The following is a 26695-nucleotide window of genomic DNA, read 5'->3' as shown; positions in this document are numbered from 1 at the left end:
TGGGGCGGGGGGAGTGGAGGAACATTGAGGGGGATGAGGGAGGGGCTTTCTTTCTCTGACCACCCCTGGGGAGGTGGTGAGGAAGAAGGACAGTGTGGCTGGAGGGCAAGTGAGAGAAGGGGGAACTGGGTGGGTGGGGGCCCCTGAAGCAGCCGTAGCCCTTCTGGTATTAGTGTGGACTCTTCCCTTTCTACCGATGGGAACTTCACAGTGACTGCTCTGTGCCCTGGGGGGAGGTCAGGACCTGGAAACAGAGGTGTGTGGTGATAAGCGATCTTCTTTCCCCTTCTAAGGAGAGGATATTGTTTCACGTGGTCAGTACAGATGCTTCTCGGAGAATCCACACCTCTGCATAAACTGAAACCACTAATTCTTGGCAGACAGAACCCACAGGACCTCGGTCCTTGCTGGGAACTTCGTTTTCTCCCTCTGTGGAATGCACAAGATGCTGGGCAGGATTGGGGGGAAATCTTGGGCTTCTTTTGGAGGAGAATGTGTAAGATTGTCATCAATGATAAATGAACATTGGCTCTGCTAAACTCTGCAGTCTGGATTATCCATAGCAAACACTGCATTTGGGTGAATTCTCCTACCTCCATGTCTCCCTCCCTCCACCCATATGTCCCTGGGATGCAAGGAATGCCGGTCATTGAATTAAAAATCGGAGTAAATAAAATCACAAAGGAGAATTCAGGGCCCTGACTCAACCAGCCTTGTCGAGTCAACCCAGGATGGCTCTGGGTTCAGCCACACACCCAGTTCCTCTAGTAGCTCAGGGAACTGAGAGCCCAGGGTGGCCAGCGGTGTCATGAGTAGCTGTGCGCAGCTCCAGCGTTAAGGCCCCACGGCCCAGACTGGTGCATCCTGAGTACCTTTCCTTGCCAATGAGTATACTTTGCCAGCATCGTTCTTTTTTTTTTTTTTAATTTTCTATTTTTTTGAACTCTTTATTTTGAAGTAATTTAAAACTCACAGAAGAGAGGCAAAAAATACCACAAATTACCCCAAGATATTCTTCACTCAGATTCACCCATTGATATAATTTGACCACATTTATTGTTATTTCTCTAAATACACGTGAGTGTTTTTTTCTGAAGCATTTGAGAGTAAGTCACACAAAACATGGGCTTTCCTGGTGGATCAGACTATAAAGAGTCTTCCTGCAATGCAGGTGACCTGAGTTTGATCCCTGTCTTGGGAAGATTCCCTGGAGAAGGGAATGACAACCCATTCCAGTATTCTTACCTGGAGAATTCCATGGACAGAGGAGCCTGAGGGGCTAGAGTCCATGGGGTCACAGAGTCAGATACAACTGAGCAACTAACACTTTCACTATGAATAATATATCCCTTTCCTCATAAACACATTGGTGTGAATTTCTTAAGAATAAGAATCTTCTTTTACAAAACCACGGTACAGCTATCAAAAGCAGGAAACTTAAATTGATATACTATTATTATCTAATCTATAGTCCATGTGCAAAATTTGCCAATTGCCCCATAATATCCTTTATAAAGTTTATTTTTTCTTAGTCCAGGATCTAATCTAAGATCATGCACTGCATTTATTTGTCATGTCTTTTCGGTCTCCTTTATTTTAATAGGATAAAAGGATACAGTTTCTATTTCTTTTTATTAAATGTAGTTGATTTACAATGTTGTATCAGTTTCATGTGTATAGCAAAGTGATTCCGGCATCTGTTCAGTTCAGTCACTCAGTCTGTCCAACTTTTTGCTACCCCATGGACTGTAGCACGCCAGGCTTCCCTGTCCACCAACTCCTGGAGCTTATTCAAACTCATGTCCATTGAGTCAGTGATGCCATCCAACCATCTCATCCTCTGTTGTCCCCTTCTCCTCCTGCCTTCAATCTTTCCCAGCATCAGGATCTTTTCCAGCGAGTCAGTTCTTTGCATCAGGTGGCCAAAGTTTCAGGCCAAAGATTCAGGTATGTGTATATATATATATATATATATATTATTTTTCATATTCTATTCCCTTATAGATTATTACAAAGTATGGAGCATAGTTCTTTATACTACACAATAGGTCCTTGTTGGTTATCTATTTTATATTTAGTCTTGTGTATGTGTTAATCCCAAACTCCTAATTAATCCCTCCCCGCTTTCCCCTTTGGAAACCATAAAGATGTTTTCTATGTCTGTGGACCTATTTCTGTTTTGTATGTAAATTCTTTGGGTTGGGAAGATCCCCTGGAGAAGGAAATGGCAACCCACTCCAGTATTTTGCCTGGGAAATCCCATGGACAGAGGAGCCTAGTGGGCTACAGTCCCTTGGGTCGCAGAGTGGGACACAACTGAGTGATGTAACAAAACTAACATTAAAAATATAGTTCCTTAGACTTTGTCTTTTGTTATATTTATACTTTTGAAGAATACAGATAAGTTATTTTGCAGACTGTTCCTAAGTTTTGGTCTGCCTAGTATTTCTTCAGTTTATGCATTTTTGACCAGGAATCCCACAGAAGTGAGGGTGTGTCCTCAGGGCATCACACCAGGAGCCTCATGAGCCAGCATCATTCTTAATGGTTGCCTAGTGTTCCACTGTTTGGGAACCCTGGTTCACTGAAACCAGTTTCTGATTGTAGGGCATTTATGTGGCTCTCAATCTTTAAAACTACGAAAAACCATGCTGCAATACACATTCTTGAACATATGTCTTTGAATGGTTGTCTAAATATTTCCTTAGGCTAAATTCCTAGAAGAGAAACTACTGAGTCGAAGGGTCAAAGGATAGACTTAAAAAATATTTTTTGGCTTTGAGAAGAATTAGGACATATATGTAGCTGTAAGTCTCTTTCCTTTTTCAATGTGACATATTTTAAACACTCACTGAAGTTAGTGTCTAGCACTAGTTACATCTTTCTAAAACTAGCGTTTCATGACTATGCACACGATAGATGTGCACCACCAGTACTATTATTTCTTTTATATATTTTAAAAATCTTTTCCCATTTTGAACTTAGATTTTAAAGGGGATCTTTTCCTGTCTGATTGTAAATAGAGAATAGCCATAAAAAGCTTTAGTGAAAACAAAACAATGTTAGTAAGTTCTAGATTGCTTATATTCCACTTATATATATCTACTTATGTATATAAGTAGACTTATTTTTAAAGTTTTTGTACTTATGGGTCATTCTTCAGAAAGCAGTACAGGACTTTATACTGTCTTTATTTTTTGGGGGGGAGTACCCCACATGGCTTGTGGGATCTCAGTTCCCCAATCAGGGATTGAACTCACCCAGGCCACAGCAGTCCTAACCACTAGGCTACCAGGGAAACCCTAGGACTTCATACTCTTGGCAGTAATATTTGTATATGTCCTTACTTTCACCAACCCTGGGAGTCAGAATCCATGCCACCTTGATAGATCAAATAATATCTCATTGTACAAACTATTATGTATAAAATAAGCTACAAGGATATATTGTACAACACAGGAAATAGAGCTAATATTTTATAATAGCTGTAAAGGGAGTATAACATTTAAAAATTGTGAATCACTATACTGTAGACCCTCAACCTGGGTCTCCTGCATTGCAGGCAGATTCTTTACCTTCTGAGCCACCAGGGAAGCCAATTTATATAATATTGTACATCAATTATAAGTCAATAAAAAAAGGAAAAAAAATTTGTTTGTTTGTTCTGGCCATGTCACAGAGCTTGCAGAATCTTAGTTTCCCAACCACGGATTGAACTTGGGCCATGGCAGTGAAAGTGCTGAGTCCTAACTACTGAACTGTCAGGGAAGTCCCTTATTGTTGTTTTAAACTGCATTTTGTGGTAGGGTTAACATTATTTTCATCTGTTTAATGGCTGTTCATGGTTCTTCTTTCATGAGTTTCCTGTCACTGATTCTGTCCCATTGTTCTATGCATGTCATTTTCATTTTCCCATCACTTTTCTTGGTTGAGGAGACAGCTGTGGGTGTAGAGACCTCAAGCAGAAGAAATCTAGTATGAAAAGTTGCTGCTTTTGCACTGTCTGGGTTGCTGACTTGGATTGGGGAGTAGATTTTGATCACGAGAAGGGAAAGGAAAATAAGAAGACACCAAGCTTCTCTTGCAAACTGAAGAAGACCTGAGTGGAAAGAGCTAAACTCTCCATTTTTGCCATCTTCTTGACCTCACATTTTTTGTGGAAATTAGTCTGGGGCATTAGGCTGGAACTTGAGAGAAAGAAGAGGAAATGGTGACAGAGTCAGAGAAAGAGTGGTTAGGTAGAAGGGGAACCTATAGTGTGGTGGGCAGAAGCTAAGTTTAAGGACAATGTCAGGAAGGTGCACAGCCCACATCTTGCTTATCTGTGCCTAAGATCTTGGGTTAGACAATGATGTTTTTACATGTGACACCAAATGTACTTGCAACAAAATAAAATGGTAACACATTGATCTTCATCAAAATTAAAAACTTTTGTGTTCCAAATGGCACCTTGAGAAAGTGAAAAGACAAGCAACAGAATGGGAGCAAATATTTAACATCATCTATCAGATAGCATCACTGACTCAATGGATATGAATTTAAGTGAACTCTGGGAGATAATGGAGGACAGAGGAGCCTGGTGTGCTTCAGTCCATGGGGTCACAAAGAGTCAGACATGACTTAGAGATCAAGCAACAACAATTCAGATAAAGGACTTGTATCTGGAATATATAAAGAAACTCTTATGACTCAATAATTAAAGTTTAAAAATGGGCAGGGAATTCCATGGTGGTACAGTTAGAACTCTGAGCTTTCACTGCTGAGGGCCTGGTTTCGGTCCTAGGTTGAACCTAACAAGCTGTCTAACCCCTCCTCTGTCTCTGTCCCAGCTCACCAGCAGTGGCATAAACCTTCCTAAGGAGGTCAAAGACCTGTACATGGAAAATCATAAGATTGGTGAGAGAAGTTGAAGGTGACACAAACAAATGGAAAGATATATTGTGCTCATGGATTAGAAGGATTAATATTGCGTTTTTGTTTTGTTTTCTTTTTTTGTCTCTTTTAAAATTAAAAAAAAAAATGGAATGCAATTGCTTTTCTGTGTTTGATGATCTTGACAACTTTGCAGAGTACTGGTTAGATATTTTGTAGGATGCCCCTCTTTTAATATTAGTTTGGTGTTTTTCTCATGGTTAGATTGGAAGCTTAAGTCTCCTTTGATCTTTCTTTCCTTGGCATTTATTTGTTGAAGAAATGGCTTGTTTCCTGTAGAATTTTTCACATTCTAAAATCTGCTAATTGCAACCCTGTGCCATTTACCATTTTCTTCTGCCTCTCTCATTTTTCCCCTGTAAGCTGGTAGTTAAATTTAAAGGCTTGATATGATTCAGAATCTACTTTTGGCACAGATACGTCATAGGTAGTGTTTGTGCTGTGTTTTTCCACCAGGAGGCATATAATTATAGTTGGCAGTCATTGATAAGCATTGCCTAGGTCCGTGGTTTTATTAGGGGTTGTAAAATGGTGATATTCTAATTCTATCACTTTGTCTCTGTTATCTTATTTATGCAGAGAAATTATGCCTTTTTTACTGTTCCAATATGATTTATTTAGGAAAGGCATTTACTTTACTCTTCATTTTACCACGTTTCAGAATAATGAGTTCATTCTCTAGTATTCTCCAAAGGTAACAAATGAGTTTTTATTTAGTACAATTATGAATAAATCCATTTAATGTGTGTTAATCCCTCTCAGTGATTATTTTTATTGATGCTTAATTTGTCCCATATTTGGTGAGTTTGAGCCTCAAGTTGACAAGATTCGAATACCTTTGATAGCCTTCTTGCCATCAAGATCATCTCGTACATATGTGGCTACATTTTTTTTTTTAAATGGTACAAAAGATCTCAATTTGGGTACAAGGGAAGGTTTTTACTTATTTATTTTTTAAGATAGGAAGTATAACATGTTTGTTTGGTAATGGGTATGATTCCCTGCAGAGGTAAAGGTGATGGGTGTGGGAGAAGGATTTTTGCTGAAAGAATATCTTTGAGTAGGTGGGAGGGGATGGGTCCAGTGCCTGAATGGAGGGTTGGTTATCAGTTGAAAGTGAAGAGGAGGGAGGGTGTGTAATGAAGAAAAAGAAAATGTGAAATAATTGCCTCGAAAGTTTGTGATCAAGTGGCCAAGAAAATGGCCAACTTGAGGTTTGTGATGATAAATACCCCATGTTTTTATCCAACCACTTCAACTGCTTGAGTGCAGGCATGGAGGAGGTGGGAAGTTGGATTCAGCCAGAACTGGGCTTTTGCCAGGCTGGTAAGATGTGGGAGAGTGAGGGAGACTGAGCATGCAAAGTGGCTATTATAGCAACAGGTCATTAAATTTAAGAGGGGTAAGGTTGGAACAGGGCAGTATCTCTTACGTCAGGGGCAAAGGGGTGGGAAGTCTGGGGAGTAGAATAATTGTTGGTGAGAGGGCCCATGAGAGAGTGACTTGCAAAGAACAGGGGGTGTTGAGCCAGGGTGGGAGGCTTCAAGCTGAGATTATGGAGAGGTTACCGGTTCAGGTAACGAGAAGACCAAGGTATGAATGTGGGGTGGGGGCTGCAGTACAGGGAGGACAGCATCACTGGAGATGAGGAGATACAGGGGTCAGGGTGTGAGGCCAGGGTGCTGGGTGGATTGTCTTGGTTGATGAGAAATCACCAAGAATGGTAGTAAGAGTGGGGTGAAGAAAAGACAATGACCCAGGGGCTGAACTGTTCAATGACGGCGGAGGAAAGGGGATGACAACTGGAAGGCTGCTAAATGCTGGCAACTGGAGCAGCTGAGGGTGGTCTAGAAAGGTTGCAGTAGAGGGTCCCAAGATGTGTGGTGTGGGCAGGGGGCAGTCCGACTGCAATATGTGATGCAGGCAGCTGGAGGTGGTAAGACCACCAGGCTGGCCTGGTCTGCTCACAACCTGCCATCCTGGGTGTTTGGGGTAGTAGGTAAATTCTCCAGTCCATGGCCTGTGCTGACCTCGAGGCTGGCAGTGACTCCTTTATGTCCTGGGCCTCGACCTGGTGCAGTTGAGGGTCAAGGGCTGCCCACCCATGGCCCACCTTCCTCATGGGGTCTCTGAGCCTGATCCAACTCTGGGTGGTAGCAGAATCTGTCTGCAGTCAAGGATCTCTGGCCTCCCATGCTTTACCCTCCAGAGGTTCCCCATCCAGGGGGGAGATCCTGACAGTTACAAGTAGAGCCCTTGATGGGAAGTGGTGTGAACCTTAGCGGTGGAAGCCCTGGGGAGAAGCCCCGTGGTTCTCTATCCCCACAGCTCCGGCCACCATCAGACGGTCCTGGAGCCTACAATGATGTCTCCAGCCCAGATCTCAAGGTCTACATGTTCAATTGCATCCTCTACTTCTTCTTGCTGGGGTGTCTAATAAGGAAGTCAACAGAATCGTGTCTAAATCCTAACTCTTGCTTCTCTGCTCCAGCAGCTTTCCCTGCACCCCCCCACCTCCCCGCACCAATCCTGACAAAGTTGTTATCTTATTGCTCAGGCCAGATAGCTGGCAATCATCCTCTTTCTCTCACATTTCATACCCAGTTCACCAGCCAATCCAGTCACCTTTGCCTTCAAATTAATCCCCCCACTGACCCCTTTTTATGCCCACTTCGAACATGGCACAACTGGTCAAAACAGTGGGACCCAAATAGGACTGGCAGAGGCTCTGCCCCTCCCTGGTCTTGCCTGGGTCTTTGCTGTGGCCTTCCTGCTGGTCTCCTGCTTCCAACCTTCTAAGTCTCTTCTCCAAATATTAACTGAGTGATGCTATCAAAGAGGAAGCCTTGTTTTTCCTGGGGTATGAAATGCCAGGAAACAGACATGTTGGTAGATGAAACGATATGAGTCCTGAGATTTGCTTCACAATAATCCAGTAGGAGGGGGAAGTGGGTGGGGGTAAACATGGCTGAAGCTAGGAGGTGGGTAAGTGGGTATTTATTATACGGTCACCTTATACTATTCGGTCTACTTTTTATAAGTTTAAAACATTTTATAATAAATGTAAAAGCTGGTGGAGGTGGTCTTGAAGGACAAGCTGATTGAAGGAAGTGAATGTCTGGGGTCCACAGAGCCAAGGAGACAGACCACGGTCGTGGCACTGAGCCCTCTGCTCCCGTGATGGTCATTGTGCATGGTGGGGCTGGTGGGGCTGACTGGCCTGCACTCTCTTCAGAGAAGGAGGCGGGGGTGCACAGAACTGTGGTGGGTTTGGGGTCCCCATGCTCACATGCTAGAAGAAGAGCGTCTTCTTCCATGTGAAGATTTATAAGGTGCTGGTAAGACTCCTCAGGGTGATGGCTCTTTTTGTATGTGTGTCTGTTAATCTGAAATCCTGCAACCTTGCTAACTCACGTTAATCCTTGGAGCTTTTTTGTTTTAAGAATAACTTATTTATTTTTGGCTGCGCTAGATCTTTGTTTCTGCCCGAGGGGCTTTTTCTACCAGGGGCTACTCTTCGTTGCAATGCACGGGCTTCTCCCCGCGGTGGCTTCTTTTCATGAGGAGCACAGGCTCTAGGCGTGCAGGCTTCAGTAGTTGTGGCACCCAGACTTATTGCCCCCTGGCACGTGGGATCTTCCTGGACCAGGGATTGAACCCGTGAGGGAGTGAAGGAGGGGGGATTTGCTTGTGGCTTCTCATTGGGTTTGGCCAATGGTGGGCACTAGGGGGAGACTCATGTGGGAAGGAGAGAGGATGGGGTATTTCTCTCACATTGTCTCCCTGTCAGTGTCCAGGCTCCTCCTTTTGTCCTCTCACGTGTGTGTGTGTGTGTGTGTGTGCACGCGTGGGGGCTATAAAGCTTCCCAGTGCCTCAGACTCCCTTTTGTTCCCTTCACCCAGCCCTCACCCGTATAAACAGCCTCTTCTTTACAGCTCTGTCCTTGAAACTTCTCAGTGGAGTTCTGCTTCCCACTGAGACCCTTCATCTCTCATTCTTCTCCCTCCTGTCCTCACAGGGGCTGGACCAGGGCTGAGTTTCTCCCGGGGGTGGGGGTGTTGGGGTAGTACGGAAGACACTCCCTTCTCACTCGGGACTGTGCTCTTTCTCAGCAGATCCTGGAGGGTAAAGTTCGCAGCTTCAGCTTCACCTCCCTGCCTTCAGGGATTCAGCCTTTAACTTCTCCCTCTACCCAGCTCTCTGAGTCAAAGTCTTTTCAGCGAGGAAGATGTCTCTTCTGAGAGGCCAGGCTCTGACCAGCCATTTTCAGCTTGAAAGTGAAAGTCGCTCAGTCATGTCTGACTCTTTGCGATCCCATGGACTATACAGTCCATGGAATTCTCCAGGCCAGTGTGTAGCCTTTCCCTTCTCCAGGGGATCTTGCCAACCCAGGGATCGAACCCAGGTCTCCCGCATTGCAGGCCGATTCTTTACCAGCTGAGCCACAAGGGAAGCCCAAGAATACTGGAGTGGGTAGCCTATCCCTTCTCCAGAGGATTTCCCCACTCAGGAATTGAACTGGGGTCTCCTGCATGGCAGGCAGATTCTTTACCAACTGAGCTATCAGGGAAGCCCAGTTTTCAGCTTAGTTCCAGGAATTTGGAGTTTGGGAGTCAAAGCTGAAACTGAGAGCACTTCTCCAGCGACTCTGCCCAGGTCCTCTCCTAGGTGTACTTACGTTTGGTGTACCCGAAGGTTCTCTTGTTTTGTGATTTTGTGCACTTCACCATGAGTCCTGTCAGGTAGCCAGGTTGTGAGGCTGCCTGAGCATGCCTTTTTGTCTTCCCCAGATGCCTGCCGTGGCTGTCAACAAATGCCCGCTGAGCCAGTGATTGTGGGGATTGTGTCCTGTAAGTTTCTATTAGGGATGCCGGGAGAGGTGAAAGGGGAGGGGGCAGGTGAAGGAAGAAAGAATTCTGTTTGGAGGAAATGGCAGACCCAAGGCTGGGCCTTTGCAAAGTCAGGGTGTGTGTGTATGCGTGCGTGCTCTCATGAACGTGTATTTAGGAGGGGTTTGGCGGAGGGGTCCATGAAGGGGGAGATCCTCCCTTCTCAGACTTCAGGGGAACAGTAAGACTAGGGAGCCTTGGGGCATAGACTGGTGAGTGGGGACTGGGTTGGACAGAGATGCTGATATTGTCATGACACTCTCCTGTGGGAACTCAATTTTGTTCTTAAAACAATACTATTTTATTAAAAATAACCAAATAAAACAAAAGTAATAAATAAAATAAATAAAAGCTAACTCTTCAGTAAGTCAATAAGTATTTGAATTAAGTCCCCCCACCCCAGGACAGTCCCTTAGGTCCCTAACCCTAAACCTTACAGCAAGCCAGGGACCCCCTCATCTAACTTCTGTGACAGACACATTTTGCGTATTATTTAACTTCATATATGAGGAACTCTGTAGCCTGCCGTCTTGTGTGTCTGGTTTGCTGTGTCCGTGTCCATTTTTCTAACATTCCTTGTCTGCATCTCCTTTCCTTCCCTCCCTGGGTGTCCTTCACCAGAGAAGCCCTTTCTCAGTTCACCGCACTGGCCACAAGGGGGCAGCAGAACCCGGTGGAACCCGGGCTGACCCAGCAGAGCAGCCCGGCTCTTGGCCCCGGGTTTCTCCTCCCACCCGGGTAGCTTCCTCTTTCTGGGCTGCCTCCCAGGGAGCTGCTACGGGATAGTGCTGCTGCCTCCCTCTCTGATACCTCCTGCTTCAGAGAGGATTTCTGCAGTGAAATTTTGGAGCTTGGGTTTCCAGTCTTTCTAGATCACGCACTCCTTTCAGTAAGGTATTTTTAACATTTGCTTAACATAGACAAATGTTGTACAGATTATAAAAATCAACACAAATAACACACTAAAAAAGATGGATTAGAACATTTATAGTAGAATTTCTAACATTTCTTCTGCCTCCTTTTTGCCCCCAGATCCCTAGGGCACCCCTGGGGTGCATTCGCCCCCTACCTGGGGGCTCCCGTTTAGGGCTCAGCTGAGCTTTAAGGGGGCCTGGAACCTGTGGGTTTGACTCACAAGGACATGACCCTGGGCAGATCCCTTCATATTACTGAACCTCTGTCTCTCACCTCAGCTGTAAAATGAAGAAAGTAAGACTTTCTTCTGAGGATTATAATAAAGTATGTGATGTTCAGAGTAAAATGGCACTGGGTGAACAGTGTGCCTGAGTATTTGGTGACATCATTAGAGAGCAGGGCCCAGCCTCAGGGCTTTAGTCCACAACTCAGCCTGTGGAGACAAGTCTCCTGACATGAAGGAACAGGGTGGGCATCCTACAGACTGTTAGAACTAGCCTCTCAGGGTTGGTCAGGCCTCTCCTGCCTCTATTGCCCCAGACCTCTCTCCTTTGATTCTCTCAGGGATGGAGGCCGAAGTGCCAGAACTTCAGGCCTTTCTCAGAAGTTGGTACTCAAATGCCTCCAAGCAGGACTTGCCTGATTTACCCTTGGCCATGGGTGGGCTTGACCTATGGGATTGGGGGAGTGAGTAAATACTTCCCAGGTCACTGAGTGGGTCACGCCTGTGGGCAGTGCAGTAACTCATCTCTGCAAAATTCACTGGCATCTCAGTGACTGGGGAACGTGCGTGACACACTCTGGGCAGACCTGCCAGGGCTGAATGCCAGGGGGATCCTACCCCCACCTTTTTGCTTCTTCCCTCCCTCCCTCCCTTACACTATCTTTTTCTGGTTCCTTTCCTTCTGATCTTTTACTTTCTTTTGTTATTCATCAAAGTAATAAAATTTATTACATTTTCTATAAGACTGTCTTCCTCCCCAGTCTCCCTCCTTTACCTTCACATATCTCGGGGCTTGAGTGGGAGCTACGTCCCCAGGAAGGAATCTCAGACATTGGAATCAGAGTGGATTGTCTACTCAGAGGGTGGAGGGGTTGGTGCTGTGGGCCAGGTGGGCTCTGCCGCTGATCTCTGGGTGGGCCGGGCAGCGCTCACTCTCAGGGAGGACTGAGGGGCCTAAGGGTATTCTGAGCTGCCTTTGCTGGATATTCTAGTTTTGGAGAGGACAGCCTGTTCTGGGAGGAGCTGTTTTTACTCAGAGGAGGGGCAGAAGTGCAGGTTCAGAGGAAGGTCTTGGCCCCAGCGGTGCCGTTGGGCTCTGCCCAGCAGACTTCCAGGGCAAAGCCTGCTCACCAGCCAGGATCACTGTGCTGGGAGAAGAAAGGAAAAATTGTAAAGTCAAAACAACCCATCACTTTGTGTGTGCTTGTGTTTGTGTGTCTTTAAGTAAATAAGCAGAAAACGGTTCTTCAGCTTTTTCCTGCAGTTCAGTGAACTTTTCATCTTAACACTGTCAATTAATTTATTAATTATCTCTTTAAGAAAAGAGATTTAACCCTTTTTATAAACTGTCATATTTTAAAATTACAATTCATTTTACATTCACATCTGTTTTATGGCTTAGATATTTATCTGAAACTTTTTCAAAAACACTTGACGTAACTAATAGAAAAGAGATAGTGTATGTGTGTTAAAAAGAAAAGCAAAATATTAACCCTACTAACATTAGGATAATTTATAATTTGAAAAAAGGGCTTCCCCATAGCTCAGTTGGTAAAGAATCTGCCTGAAATGCAGGATACCCTGGTTCGATTCCTGGGTTGGGAAGATCCCCTGGAGAAAGGACAGACTACCCACTCCAGTGTTCTGGGGCTTCCCTTGTGGCTCAGCTGGTAAAGAATCTGCCTGCAATGCAGGAGATCTGGGTTCGATCCCTGCACTGGGAAGATCCTCTGGAGAAGGGAAAGGCTACCCACTCTAGTATTCTGGCCTGGAGAATTCCATAGACTATACAGTCCACTAACATTAGGATAACTTGTAATTTGAATATAATTAGGATAACCCCACTAATACTAGGATAATTTATAATTTGAAAAGGAAAAATCACTTGTGGCCAGTGAGCAGTCTTTCTTGTTAAAGCAGCTGGCAGAGGACCCTGATGCCTTGGCAGGAGGTGGGGTGGGGGGTTGGCAGTGAAGTTGGCCGTTTTTGTCCATCTGTGTTCAAGTGTCCTTGCAGTGTGGTAAACATTCCCTTTACCTTGTCATTCCCACCCATTCCCCCTCCCAACATGGACTCAAAGGGCTGGCATTCAGGCTGAGATAAGCTTTCTAGTCAGAAAATCTTGGGGCATTTCTGAGTCCAAGGTCCCTGCTTGCTCCTGCTTCCTGTGGAGTCATGTGGAGCTGGGGCTGGGCTGGGCTGGGTTTGAGGGCTGGGGGAGGACCTAGGGGAGCAGTCTCCCTGCAGCTCTAACCCCTCCCTCCTCTGTGAGGGCTCTGGACTAAGTGTCCTCAGTGATAGGACTTACTAATAAAAGGTTCATGACCTGGGCAGGAAAATGAACTGGAGTGGCTGGGACTGGAGATGGGGTGGGAGACCCACGAGGAGACTACTCCTTGAGACTGTGGAGAATTGCCGGTGGTTTGGAAGTATGTACTGGCCATTAACATGAATTTGTGAAAAATCTTAAACATTTGGAAGCACACTGGGTGGGAGAGTGGGGTGTGAAAGATGCCCCTTAACTTTCTGGCAGAGAAAACTGAGTGAACACAGGTGCCCTTTACTAGGTAAGGAAAATGCAGGATGGGATGAGCTGGAGAGGAAAAGCCAGTCTCCTTGGGTTTGTTTTTTTTTGAGACCAGAGGATCAGGCCTTGCCTGGTATTCACTGGGACCGGGCAGGGAGGGGATCTGAATGGCTGTACCCAGGCAATGGTTGATACACAATCTTAACAAGCCTTAGGGCACTGTCCGTTCAGCCTGGAGCTGGTCCTGGAAGCTCCTGATATCTGAGGTTAACCCGTGGGGGGCCAGGTTGTGAGAGCTCCTGGGTCATCTGTTGGGGAAGAAAAATCAGCAAGGCTAGGGGCCATGCCCTGTGCAGTTTCCCAGCCGACATGAAATTGTTTCAGTGGTGAGCAGCTGGTGTGAACAGACCAGGCAGGGGCTAGATGTTAGTCTTGGCTATGCCACACACAGCCCCACTTTCGAGGTTAGAAGCCTGTCAACCTGGAGTGTAGCACTTGTCGATTATGGTTATTGAGTCTGTGTGTCTGTGTGGCCCCCTCAGGGTGGTTTCAGCTTTGCTTGAATCCACTCTCTTGTTGCTGCTTTGATCAGGCTGTTTTCTTCTTGATAACTGGGTGACTGTCCAGAGGGCAGGGCAGAGTCTGCCAGGACTGCTTTTTCCAGGTTTCACTTTCCAATAGTGAAGGAACCAGAGAAGGTGGACTGAGCTGTCCGGGATCGTTTCCGAGGGTCCCACAGTCTGGTCTCGGCAGACACCCCTGGGCCGGGCTCTGCTGCTTTTCCACTCTCCTGAGACCACCTGCCCCCAGACATGAGGAACTCAGACTTGGATCTGGATCAGGTTTGGGGCTCTGAGTGACTTACTTCAGGTGCAAATTCTGAGGGCAGATTTGGGGTCTGCTAGGGGCCCTGAACTTTCTCATGCTGCTGAGTTTAGAGATGCTTCTGAAATCCCGGCCTTTCAGAGCAGGTAAGTGGGTTTTGAAGACACTTGGGGGCAAGAAAGCAAGCAGGGAGCAGCAGGGTGTGAGGAGGAGGCTGAGCAGGTGGTCGGGCTGGGGGCAGGTTGGGTGGTGCTGGATGGTGGAGTGGCTCTAGGGAGACCCAGGACCACCACGGTGAGGGGTGTACCTTCACTCATTTGTTTCAGTGTGATTGCTATAGCACTTACTAGTAATAGTTTGTTTTCTAATTCCATGTAGTGACTACAAATATAAATTCATGTGATTCTCATGAAAACCTTGAGATGGAAATGCTCTTAATATCCTCATTTTGCAGATGAGGAATAACGCAAAGATGGTTGAGAAACTTGACAGACAGGGGCCCAGTCTTGGGGGGAGGATTCAGCGCTTAGCCCCCAGGATCTGTCCTTCCCAGGACCTAAGTAAGCTGCCTCCTCCCCCACCTCAAACATTAAGTGTTTTGGGGTCTTTTCTCTGACGAGGACTCATTTTTCTCCTCGGCTGCTCTGTTTCCCCTGGGAGGTCCAACCCCAATGCAGGAATCTTCTTTAAAGACAGTGCAGATGAGGATCAAGCTGTCTGTGGGGACTGACTGGGCACCTGGAAGCGGGCCATGTCCTTGGTCCTGCAGGAAAGGCTGGGTGGGGCTGAAATCCAGGTGAACTGACCCAGCAGCAAAGGCAGCACACGATGCCTCTGATGGACCCACAGTCCCCTTGAGGAGGACTTTGTGGGGCCCTAAATGGGAGCTGGCCTGTACTTCACAGTGAGGAGCTGAACCTGGGTCTCTGTCCATAACTGGTGGACAGGCGTTGCTGGTGGGTGTGAATAATGAGGAGATGCAGGATGGTCCCAGCTTAGGGGCCCTGGTGCTGGGAAAGGAAGCACCTGGTGGTCTGGGCAGAGTGGGCTGGGCTGCAGGTGCCATTGGGGTGGGAAGGGAAGGAGGGCATTTTTCCCAAGCAAACCCTGTGGTTGTGCAGCCCCATAGAGGCTCCTACAGGGCTGGGAGGAGCCCAGGATCAGTGATTTCTGGGTATCAGAGTTGTGGGGAGCCCAGCACCTCATCAGCACAGGGATCCAGTGGGGGGCTCTGCTCGTGCAGGACCGTTTCTGGCCCTGAGCCCTCCTCCCCACCGGGGTCCCTGAGCTCTGGGCCAGCCCTGCCTCCCTCCCTGTGTCTCCCCAGCTCTGAGGAGATGGAAGACTTCTCCCACGGCTCTGGGCTCAGCCACCTCACCTCCCTGCTCCTCCTCCTCCTGCTGCCCACTGGGGCGTCCACAGGTGAGTGTGTCCCCACCCCCTTCCTGTGTGGGTCCCCGGGAGCTAGGCTGATTCTCTCCACCAGCAGTGGGTGGGTATTTGAGGAACCCCTTCTCTAGAATAATTATGATGCTTCCCCAGGCAGAAATTGTAATTACATAAGTGAGAAGAGACTCTAAACCATAAAATAAGGGACCTTGACAGTTTCCAATGTGGAGATTATGTTTTCAAAAGTCAACTATCAGGACTTGCCTGGGGGTCTAGTGTTTAAGACATCATGTTTCCATTGCAGAGGCACAAGTTTGTTGCTGGTTAGGATGCCTAGTTACGCATGCCTCGCAGCAAAAAAGGCAACTATGAAAAATGTTACCATGGGAGAATGGATACACATATATGTATAGCTGAGTCCCTTTGCTGTCCAGCTGAAACTATCACAACATTGTTAATTGTCTATGTGCTGTGTGCTAAGTTGCTTCAGTCAATCCGACTCTTTGCGACTGCATGGACTGGGGTCCGCCAGGCTCCTCTGACCATTTGGATTCTCCAGGCAAGAATGCTGGAGTGGGTTGCCATGATCTCCTCCAGGAGATCTTCCCAACCCAGGGGTCAAACTGAGGTCTCCTGCATTGCAGGCGGATTCTTTACCGTCTGAGTCACCAGGGAAGTCCATTAGGTGCTGTACTTGAACAAAACAGACAGATCCTATCTTTAGAGCTTACAATGTAGAAGGAGGCTGTGAACATTTATTACTCACAGAAGAGTGTAATTGACAGTTTGGTGTAAGAGATGAGAGGAGGGGCAATGAAGTAGTGAGGCTGGAGGGAGGCAGCCAGGGGTGGGGCGATGGGAAGCAAGCGCCAGCATGTTCCGTGAAAGGAGAACAAAGACCTGGAGGAGGGGGTGAGTCTGTGATAGTTCTGGTGGAAGGATGGTTTCTTCAGGAGAGAACAGCCAGGGCAAAGTTGCCTGTGTGCCTGTAATGCTCAAAGGACTGTGGAGGCAAGTCTTGGCTGGAGCAGAGTGCGTGGGATGCAGAGACCAGGAGGAGGAGTCAGAGAGGCCCCGGGGGTCAACCCCATGGGGCCTGAGGTTCACTGAGGGGACTGAGGAGCCATGGCAAGGCTCTGAGCCGAGTAGGGACAAGGTGTACAGCTGTTAAGAGCAACGAGTCCTTCATGGTGAGGGGCTGATCATGGGCCCTCACCCCATGGGAGTGGGGAGAGGAGACGCAGGGAGCCCAGTGTACCATTGTCCTCCAGGTGAGAGATGATGGTGACTCAGACCAACTCTGAGCTGCTGAAATCTTTCTTTGGAGATCCAATAGGGCTGTCTCCCACAGGGGTCATGTCGTGACCCATCCACCAGGTCTCAGAAGAACAAAGGCTCTGGGAAGATGTCAGTGGGGTGAATATGGGTTCCTGTGGGTGATGAGAAGAAAGGTAGCTTTTTAATGAAAATAGCATTTGGATCGGGTTGTTAGTGCACATTTGAGCTGAGGAGAAAGTCATGAACACACATAATAAAGTTAGGGCTGGAATAGAGTAGTTCCCGGGTGTGGCTGAATAATCAAGAATTTCTGACCTAGACCCCAGGTATGTACTTTGTTCAGGTTCCGTCTTGCCCAAGGAGTTGGGGGTAGGATAGAGCTGTGGTTCTCCAAGTGTGGTCTGTGGAGCATCAGTATCAGCCTCCCAGGGACTGTTTACAAAGGCACATCCTTGGGTCCACCCCAGACATACTACATCTGAAGGTGTACTGGGGGTGGAGGGGATCCTTATCAGTTGTGATTCCCCTGATCTCATGATGATTCTGTTATATATTTACACTGAAGGCCTTCACAGAAGGGCCTGGGCCAGGAGAACAGGAGGATGAGGGATTCTCCTTGACACTGTTTCTGGGTCACAAAAATGTGATCAGAGTTCTTGCCCAGATTCAGAGTCATCGAGCTCAATCCCTCAGTCTGGTGGTCATCTCATCCGAGGCTGGGGCCTTCCCACCTGATGCTGTGCGTCCCCTGACCTCGGTCTGTGTCTCTCCTCCTCTCTCACTGCCGTCTCTGTGTCCACAGAGGAGTTCCTGGTGATTGGCCCTGTGCACCCCATTGTGGCAGTGCTGGGTGGGGAAGCTGTGCTGCCATGCTCCCTATTTCCAGCTGTGAGTGCAGAGGACATGGAGCTGAGGTGGTACCGCTCCAAGTTTTCGGAAGCCGTGTTCGTCTATCAGAACCGACAGGAGCAGAAGGAGGAGCAGATGGCTTCTTACGCAGGGCGGACCTTGCTGGTGGGGGACCTCCTCAACCAGGGGTATGCTGCTGTGCGCATCCTGAGGGTCCAGGCTTCTGACAATGGGCTGTACACCTGCTTCTTCAGAAAGGGAGGCTCCTACAAAGAGGCTGGTTTGGAGCTGAAGGTGGCAGGTTGGTGACTTGGGTAACTAGATTAGAGTTTTGGGGGTGTTGGAACTGGGAGGGATCTGAAAGATATAACTCAGCCCTGCATTTATCACAAGAGGAAGGGAGGCTCTTTGATCCATTCATTCATTAAATGCAAATATATTGAGTCCCTCCTATGTGTCTGGGCTTCCCAGGTGGCTCAGTGGTAAAGAATCTACCTGCAATACAAGAGACATGGATTCTATCCCTGGGTAGGGAAGATCCCCTGGAGGAGGAAATGGCAACCCACTTCGGTATTCTTGTCTGGAGAATCCCATGGATAGGGGAACCTGGAGGGCTACAGTCCATATATGGTCGCAAAGAATCGGATCTGACTGAAGCGACTGAGCACATGCGTACTATGTGTCTGGTCCTGTTGTAAGCACCTTGGATACACCAGAGAGCCTAACAAAGATCCCCATTGTTATGAGTGTATATTCTCAAGTGGAAGATCAAGCAGTCATAATGAATAAACAGATGTAGGTGATGTTAGAACGTGGTAAGTGCTGAGGATGAGAAGCCAAGTGGAACAGGGGAAGGGGATCAGGACTGAGGGTTGGGAGTGAGGCCAGGCTGCAGTGTTACACAGTGGTGCAAGCTGGTCCTTATGGAGAATGTGTATCTGAACATAGACTGGAAGGAGGTAGGGATTTAGCATCTTGGACATCTGGGGGTTGCAAGTTCAAAGGGGAGGGAACAGCCAACATTAATGACTTGAGGAGGGTGTGTGGGTGGTGTGTTCTAGGCACATATGGGGTCCTCATGGCTGGTGGGAGTGAGTGAGGGGGCAGGGTGTTCAGAGGGGACAAGAGTGGCAGACAGGGAGCTGGATATAAAGATGAGTGGAGATGTGGGAATATTTTCATAATCAATCCATCAGAGATGGGGTCAAATCACATATTAGTCCTGGAATTATGAGTTTGAAGTATATGTGAGGAGTCCAGGTGGAGGTAAACTTGTGGATAGAATACAGAGGAGTTCAGGGCATAGGGTTGTCAATTGACCTAATTTTGGTGGTGATTTACAAAGAGAGGCAGTGGGTGTGGAAGCAGATGCCCTGGGAGAGTGTGAGGTAAGGGGAGTCCAGGATAAGGGTGGACCTGGGACCACATTCCTCCCCCTGTTTACACGGCAGCAGCCCTTCCACCTGCGTGGCTGGGGAGAAGGGGCCCAGCCCTCTGAAACCCTGGGGGTCCCCATGCTCCTTCCTTCTGTTCCCTGAGGCAGGGCTGCCTCCTTGCTCCCTGTGGGAGCAGCCTGCCCCCAGAGCCCCCAGAATGCCAAGTGCAGGGCGCCCCCTAGAGTTGTGCACACGTAGGCACTGCTCAGTCCCTGGGCTCTACATCTTGTCTCCTGCAGGTGTGGGCTCTGCCCCTCAGGTGCGCATCACAGGGCCTGAGGAAGATGGGGTCCGCGTGGTGTGCACAGCCTCGGGGTGGTTCCCAAAGCCCCAGGTGCAGTGGAGAGACCTCAGTGGAGAGAAGTTCCTGGCGTTCTCCGAGGCCCGCACCCAGGATGCTGAAGGGCTGTTCAGCGTGGAGGCGGCTCTGGTGGTGAGAGACAGCTCTGTGGGGAACGTGACCTGCTCCATCCTCAACCCTGTCCTGGGCCAGGAGAAGGCCATGGCCATTTTCATCCCAGGTCAGAGGTGCTCCTGGCTTCCAGCAGGGCTGGAGGAGGGGGCTGGGTGATCCTGGGTGTTCTGGGCTGGGCTGTCCTGGGCAGGGGCCCTGACGGGGTGTCTGGCTGGGCTGCAGAGCCCTTCTTCCCCCAGGCCTCTCCCTGGAAGGTGGCTTTCTCGGTGAGCCTGACTGTGCTGGCGATCTTGCTCCTTGGGGCTGGATGTTACACCCAGAGAGAACATTCCATGAAGGTGCAGGAGATGCGAGAAAAGGAGACTCTGTGCCAGACTAGAGAGCAGGACCGTCAGACAAAGGAGAAAGTGCTGAAGGACGCAGGTAAGGCAGGACAGGGGTCAAGGCTGGTGAATGTGGCAGCAGGTGCTGAGAGGGAGGAACTGACCACAGGGCCTGAGTCCAGGGCTCTGGGGAAATCCCAGTCCAGAGGAGGTGGCTGCGGAGACCTGGGTGGACAGCTGGAGCTGTGGAGGCTCCGATGGGTCTGTAGTTGGAATGTGTTCCTCAGGGGTTACACACAGAGAGGTAGTAATTTGTGAATTCTTTTTCTTAGGGAGTGGAGTTCATGCTTTTTTGTTTTCACTCTCTTTCAGCTAAACTTCAAGAAGAACTTGGTAAGCTCTACTTTTCCTCTTGAGCTCTCTGCATCCCCTTCACAGGAGACATTCTGGTTCTTAATCCACCTGTTTTCCTGTGTTTTGCTTTTCAGAGAGGAGGAAATCCGCTTACCTGGCTGGTGAGTGACTCTCCAGATGTCCTTGGGTCTGTCTTACTTGTGCCAAGGTGTCCCTTTTCTTGTTTCTGTCTAGACATGTGGACCCCGTTTTGTGGGGTGAAAGTGGAGTCTGGGGGAGGCAGAACCCAGCTCCTAGGCCCCTCCCAGACGTGGACTAGCAGGCAGCTTGGGTCTGATGGTGACCTCAGAGTTTCTCACGCATCCTGGGTCTTATTTCAACCCTGACCAACCTGAAAATGATTGATAGCTCTGTAAGCTGAATGCATCTGGTTTTTGATCAGTACCTGAGGACCAAAACCACATGCCCTGAGATTTCACTGAAGGAGCTACACAAACAAATGGTGATTAAGTTTATGTGTGACCTCCTTCCTCTATCCCAGCACGCCATCTGGGGAGACTCTCGTCTCTCCAGTTCCTCAAGATGATGATGAGAAAGTGATTGAGGGATTACCTGGGCTGACTATGCGTGGAAAAGTCATGGGCTGCCCAGAAAAATGACACGTATCTCTAGAATGATTTCATCTGGGAATGCTTGGCCAAGTTTACCTTGGAGTTGACCTTGTATCTATGTTCTTTTAAAATTCCTGCTTCATGTCAGTTCATCATATATAGTTTTCCAGAAAATACTGATGCAATAATTAATTGTTAAAATTGTGAAGTAATTTATACTTTTCCCCCCTAAAATGTATTCAAAGAAGCAGCTTCTGAGCCTGAGTAGCAACAGGGAATAGCAGGTGAAACAGCAGTTTTGAAGGATTTTGAGGGAAGAGCAACTAGGTGAACTAGCCAAACATCACACAGCAGTGGGGCAGTGGTGGAAGTCAGCCCAGAGCGCCGCAGGCTTCTGACCTGTGTTCCAGGGGATTCCCCACCACACCCGCTGTCTGCACGTGGCAGGAGGTCACCTCCTCTCCAGCCTCTCCCCCACTGTGGTCTCACCTGCTGAGCAGAGGGGAGGCAACGGCCAGTGGATTCACACCGAGCAGGTTTCTTCTGGCTGAGGTCTCACCAGAGTGTGTTCCCTTTCAGCCTGGAGGAAGGCCCAGCTATATGCAGGTAAGTGGATCTGAGTTCCTGTGGCCTCCCCTCCAAAACCTAGACTCTGCCCCCTTCTCCATGAGGGGATCCCAGCCCAGGGTCGAGTAGGTGTCCTTGGTCTTCTTGTCACCTTTGTAGCCTCCAACTGGAGACTGCAGGGACTCCTCCTCGGAACACAGATCTGCCTCCATCCTGCCTGTCCTTTACTGCAGGGCGCTGTCAGGGTTAGCAGCACCCTCCCCAAACAACTGGTGTAACTGGGACTTCTTGTGACCGTGACTGGGAGGGATCAGTGGTGAGGAGGGTTGGCAACAGGGTAATGACTGTGTGGATCAGAAGTTGCTCATCTCTGGAAGATTTCAGAAGTCATGCTCGCTTGCTTATGGGACCCTTGGTTTGAATCCTTCTTGCTTGACAATTCCTACTCTCTTTGGCTCTAGTTTTGGTTTCCCTGTTTCTCCCTGGTCCTCTGGAATATTGGCCTTCTCTCTGCTTCCTCATGCTCTGACCCCATGTCCAGGCTGGCTTTCATCCTCCAAGCCTCCTTGGTTGATGAGGAGCAGGTGTTGACTCTGGGGTCCACCACCTCTGGGATATTTATGGACTCCTTGGATGAGGATGTGAAAGATCTGAAATTATATGGAAAATCCCAAGTGCGTTTTTTTGGTCACAAAACCAAAAATGTAACATATGATGGATTATTCACGACCGTCATCTTCCATTTTAGGAGAATATTTGTCTGAAGGGCTCAAGCTCCTCCTCCTATTTTTAGGGTTAATGTAGAAGATTGGAAAAGGAGACAGTGAGAGAGGTTAAAATGCTTCTTGGAGAAGGGGTAGGGGAACAAATCACGGAAGAAAAGATTAAGAGGAAGAGAGGAGGAGATGTGAGGGAAGTATAGGAATGTGTGGGGAAATGCCCTGTAGAGGTTTTGAGTGGACAGAGTGACTGAAGGGAGGCCAAAGGTCACAAGGTTAAAAATCACAGCCACGTGGTTTGAATCTGGGAAGTGCACTGTTTGCAAGGTTCATGACATGAAATATAATGGACTCCTTGAGTCCTCTTTAAGATATTTCAGAAAAACTTACATTCCTAAGCCTTTTTTGCTGCTACTGCTAAGTTGCTTCAGTCGTGTCCGACTCTGTGTGACCCCATAGACGGCAGCCCACCAGGCTCCGCCATCCCTGGGATTCTCTAGGCAAGAATACTGGAGTGGGTTGCCATTTCCTTCTCCAGTGCATGAAAGGGAAAAGTGAAAGTGAAGTCGCTCAGTCATGTCCAACTCCTAGCGACCCCATGGGTCTGCAGCCTACCAGGCTCCTCCACCCATGGGATTTTCCAGGCAAGAGTACTGGAGTGGGGTGCCATTGCCTTCTCTGAAGCCTTTTTTAGGTAACCCTATAATGAGTTTGCCTCTGATAATGAGACCATCTCCACCTCCCAGAGGACCTGGGGCAGGTGTGTGGTTCCGGGGATGCTACTGCAGTGAGGGTGGTCTCGAGGACCCTTAGCAGTGGGGTGAGTGAAGGCTCTGTGCCCTCTGAGCCTATGTCATAGGCCCTGTTCCAGCTTGGAATGCTTCTGTTTAGGATCAGGAATACAGATTGTGAGAGACAGTGGGGAACCCAGGGGGTGAAGGAGGCCTGGGCACCAGATGGGTGAGAAGTCACCTTAGACATCTTACTGATTCTTGCAGGGATTTGTTTCTACACAGTGACGATAGTGTAGTCTTCTTTTACCATCCTCACCTTCTCTGCCAAATTTAAGTCTCATATATTTTAATGTATATCTATTTTAATGTATATCTTTTGTTCTATACCTTTCATTAAAAAAAAAAAAGAAACAGAACCATGAAACTAGAATCAGCATTTTTTAATATTTTCACCATATGTCATATCTATAGGGATGGAAACACAAAAATGGAAGAAGTTATTCGCATTTCATCTTTTCAGCGCTTGTCATGCTTCCTTATTTGAATGTCTCTCTCCCTCTCTGGAAACCTCTGCATTGTCTTCTACCTGGGTCAGATTTCTCCAATGCTGTATGCCGAGCTCTCTTCTCTCATGGCACATAGTCATCCTCCAAGTTCAGCTTAGCCAGTTGTATTCTCTCTACCTGTGGCTCAGAGACAACCTGCAAGTTCAGCTCGATCAGTTCTTCACTAGTGAACGAAAGCTTTTGTTTCCCCAATTCTTCCTCTAGAAAACCTATCTTTCATTATAAATATGTGGCTAGGGCCTTGAGAAAGAATAATTTGGTAGGCAAATATGGCAAAGATCTTTCTGTTCAGGTCAGTCTCCAGCTTCTCAATCCCTGAGTATTAAGGTTTACGGCTAGGTCTTCATCAAAAGGTTGCAAAATGATCATTCTGTGTGTGTGTGTGCATAAAAGAGCAATAAATGTATCAAGCGAATGTTTCCAAACAGTTTTCCTACAAATCCTTCATTAGCAGCTTCAGTACCCACCCCAATGTGTGTTGTACAGTCTTTGCGAACCCCCGATATGAAACGTGTGTTTTCCTTGTAGATTGGCGGAAGGAGGAGTTCCAGGAATGTGAGTGACTTTGTGTTTTTTCTGGATTTTCCTACTGCTGTCCCCGTGGCCTCTCCTTCAGTTCTCAGTGGTGATACAGATGCTGGCACCATCAATAGTGTGGGGTGGGATGTGGTGGTGATAGTCACACACAGGTGGGGCTGATGACTTTGGCTGATATTGAATACTAAATAGACATCTTTCAGCCCTTGGAGAGCAGGCTGGTCCTCAAGGGCTCTGTGGCATATCTCACCCTGAAATCAGTCTCGTGGGTCCTTTTCCTGCTTGGAGGCCCGTAGACTTGAATCACAAGTTTCTATCGTCAAGGTGCTTAGCCTTCCTCCCATGTAGCTGGGATTCCATGTTGAGGGGTGGTTGTGTGTTCTTGGGGAGAGGAGGATCTTGAATGATAGATAACTTTCTCTGCAGGGCCTGTCACTCTGGATCCAGGATCTGCCCATTCAGACCTTGTCATCTCTCATGAAAAGACGAATGTGACCTTGAAGGACTCCTGTGTGAACTCTGGAGATGCCTGCAGTGTACTGGGCTTTGAGGGCATCACATCAGGGCGCTGTTACTGGGAGGTGGAGATCAGGAATGGAGACCAAAGCGAGTGGGCCCTGGGGGTCTGTAGGGAAGATGTGAACAGGAAGGACTGGTATGTAGAGAACCCAGATAAGGGGTTCTGGGTTGTGGGGAGACTTGAAAGAGCATATTTTGCCTGTACTGTACCTCAGACTCTGCTATCCCGCATGCAGGCTCCACACCCCAGGCTTAGGGTGGGGATGTTCCTGGACCACCAGGGAGGGGACGTCTCCTTCTACAACATGACTGATGGCTCCCACATTTTCTCCTTCCCTCAGGCTTCCTTCTTTGGGACCCTCTTTCCATACTTCATGATTAGATCAGGAGATGTGTCCTTCACCATCTGCTCCAAGGTGGGAGGGTCTGAGGGGCTCCCTGTTGCCCTTAGCAATCCTTCTCTGGAGGAGCCTGTGAGCCTCCCAGGGGTGGGGTTCAGCTCAGGCTCCAGAGCTGATGGTCCCCCCAGGGCCGATTCTCCATTACTCCCCTGCAACCCCGAGGCTGTGTCCTCATAGGGCCTGTCACTGTCCTGGACCCTTGCTCTGGCTCTTCCTGGAGCTGCAGACTCCCTGTGATAGAGGCCACTGAGGTGCAGAGGGATGGCTGGGGGCCTCGTCCCCCTGCTCTGGAGACAGACTCCTGGGCGTGTGGTTATAACAATCATCAGTTCATGCCATGGACTCAGGTTTGAGAAGCTAGACGTGGATTGTTTCTGAACTAGTTTTGATTAGGCTGTAGTTTGCCATGGGAAGTCAATTTTCTGGTGGTAATAAAATTTTTTTTAATGCTTTTTAGAGAAAATTTATTTTTATTCATTTATTTGGCTGCACCAGGTCTTGGTTGTGACCTCTTAGTTGCGGCAGGTCAGATCTAGTTCCCTGACCAAGGATCGAACCCAGAGCCCTTGCATTGGGAACACAGAGTCTTAGCTACTGGACCCCCAGGGAAGTCCCTTTTATGGTGTTTATACACCATTTGGTTATTAAAAGGCACGAGGGCTGAATCATTCTGCAGAATAAAAGGGCATTATTTTCTTGAATTAGTGCAGAGGAACCCAGAACTGAAGGTGGGTCTCCAGTTGTATTTATGAGGATCCAGAGTCTGACCAGAAGCACTGGCCATCCAGAATCTTCCAGGGAAATAGATGGCTGATGAATTTTAGAGGAGTTAGCATTCTACTTTATATACTTCCTATTCTGGGGTAGATGAAACGCATTTATGTTTATCAACCTCAGTAGATTTCTGTTACTTGTAAAAGCTTGTGCTGTTTGTTTCAGAAAAGAAGGAGAAGGATATTGGGTTTTTCTGTAGTGTCTGCATCAGGAGGAAAGAAAAGAACTGCTACCAGCATTAAGGTATGAGTGAAGACGAGAGTTTTCAGAGGCAGGTGAATTGCAGAAAGCTTTGACCATGAGCATGATTCTAGTAATCAGTGTATTGCCTCTTAGTACTTCCAAGTCCTATAGTAAAGGGCAGAAAAGGAAGCAGGACTCTGAGGGACCCAGACCTTTGGGGATGTGCTCAGGCTCCTTAAATTTCACAGGGGCCTGGGGAGTAAGCCCGCAGACTGTGGCTCTGCTTCACTGAAGATGTAGAATGACTGCTGTAGGTCCTAGTTGGATAGGCACTACCCAATTTCTGATTGTTTGCGTGTGTGTGCGCAAACTACTTTATTCAACTCATTAATTACAGGGGGAACAGTAAGCCATTGCAACCTGTTCAAAGAAGAATTCAAAGTATACATATTGATAGATTAAAGCATGCTTAAATTTATTTACAAATAGATGCAAAACTGGTCAATATTCAAGAAGTTATAACTGGACTCCATTGAATACAATTTGGAATTCTATGGAATTATTCTAATTGTTTCTAAAATGCTTATTTTTAAAGAAGCCATCTTTTATTACCCATTCCTCTATCATTCTTGAAATCTTTTCCTTGTATTGCAAAAAAATATACAATTATTTAAAACCTGGAAATATTCACTTTGCTGAATATTTCTGAATATATGCAGAAACATATA

General features: G+C 47.6%; 1 protein-coding gene across 4 annotated transcripts in view; it reads left to right on the top strand.

The window, feature by feature from the left end:
- The window catches only part of LOC145518297 (butyrophilin-like protein 1), a 48990-nt gene extending 23516 nt beyond the window's left edge, over nt 1-25474 (top strand). The window contains exons 3-12 of one of the 4 annotated variants that reach the window (XM_081522366.1): nt 9724-9783; nt 15640-15734; nt 17782-18129; nt 19504-19785; nt 19902-20102; nt 20375-20395; nt 20491-20517; nt 21547-21573; nt 24082-24108; nt 24517-25474. In XM_081522366.1, coding sequence (XP_081378492.1) covers nt 15650-15734; nt 17782-18129; nt 19504-19785; nt 19902-20102; nt 20375-20395; nt 20491-20517; nt 21547-21573; nt 24082-24108; nt 24517-25187 — 1689 coding nt within the window. In that variant the 5' untranslated portion in view covers nt 9724-9783; nt 15640-15649 and the 3' untranslated portion in view covers nt 25188-25474. Of the gene's footprint in view, nt 1-9723; nt 9784-13888; nt 14459-15639; nt 15735-17781; nt 18130-19503; nt 19786-19901; nt 20145-20374; nt 20396-20490; nt 20518-21546; nt 21574-24081; nt 24109-24516 lie in introns of those variants that run through there. The other 3 variants (XM_081522365.1, XM_081522367.1, XM_081522368.1) reach the window with 3 other exon arrangements.
- The last annotated feature ends 1221 nt before the right edge of the window (nt 25475-26695 follow it).

Source organism: Giraffa tippelskirchi, chromosome 8 (genome assembly GCF_054371585.1).
Source record: "Giraffa tippelskirchi isolate mGirTip1 chromosome 8, T2T-mGirTip1v1.2.pri, whole genome shotgun sequence".
Classification (NCBI taxonomy): Eukaryota; Metazoa; Chordata; class Mammalia; order Artiodactyla; family Giraffidae; genus Giraffa; species Giraffa tippelskirchi.
This window is presented reverse-complemented; position numbering and strand designations above follow the sequence as displayed.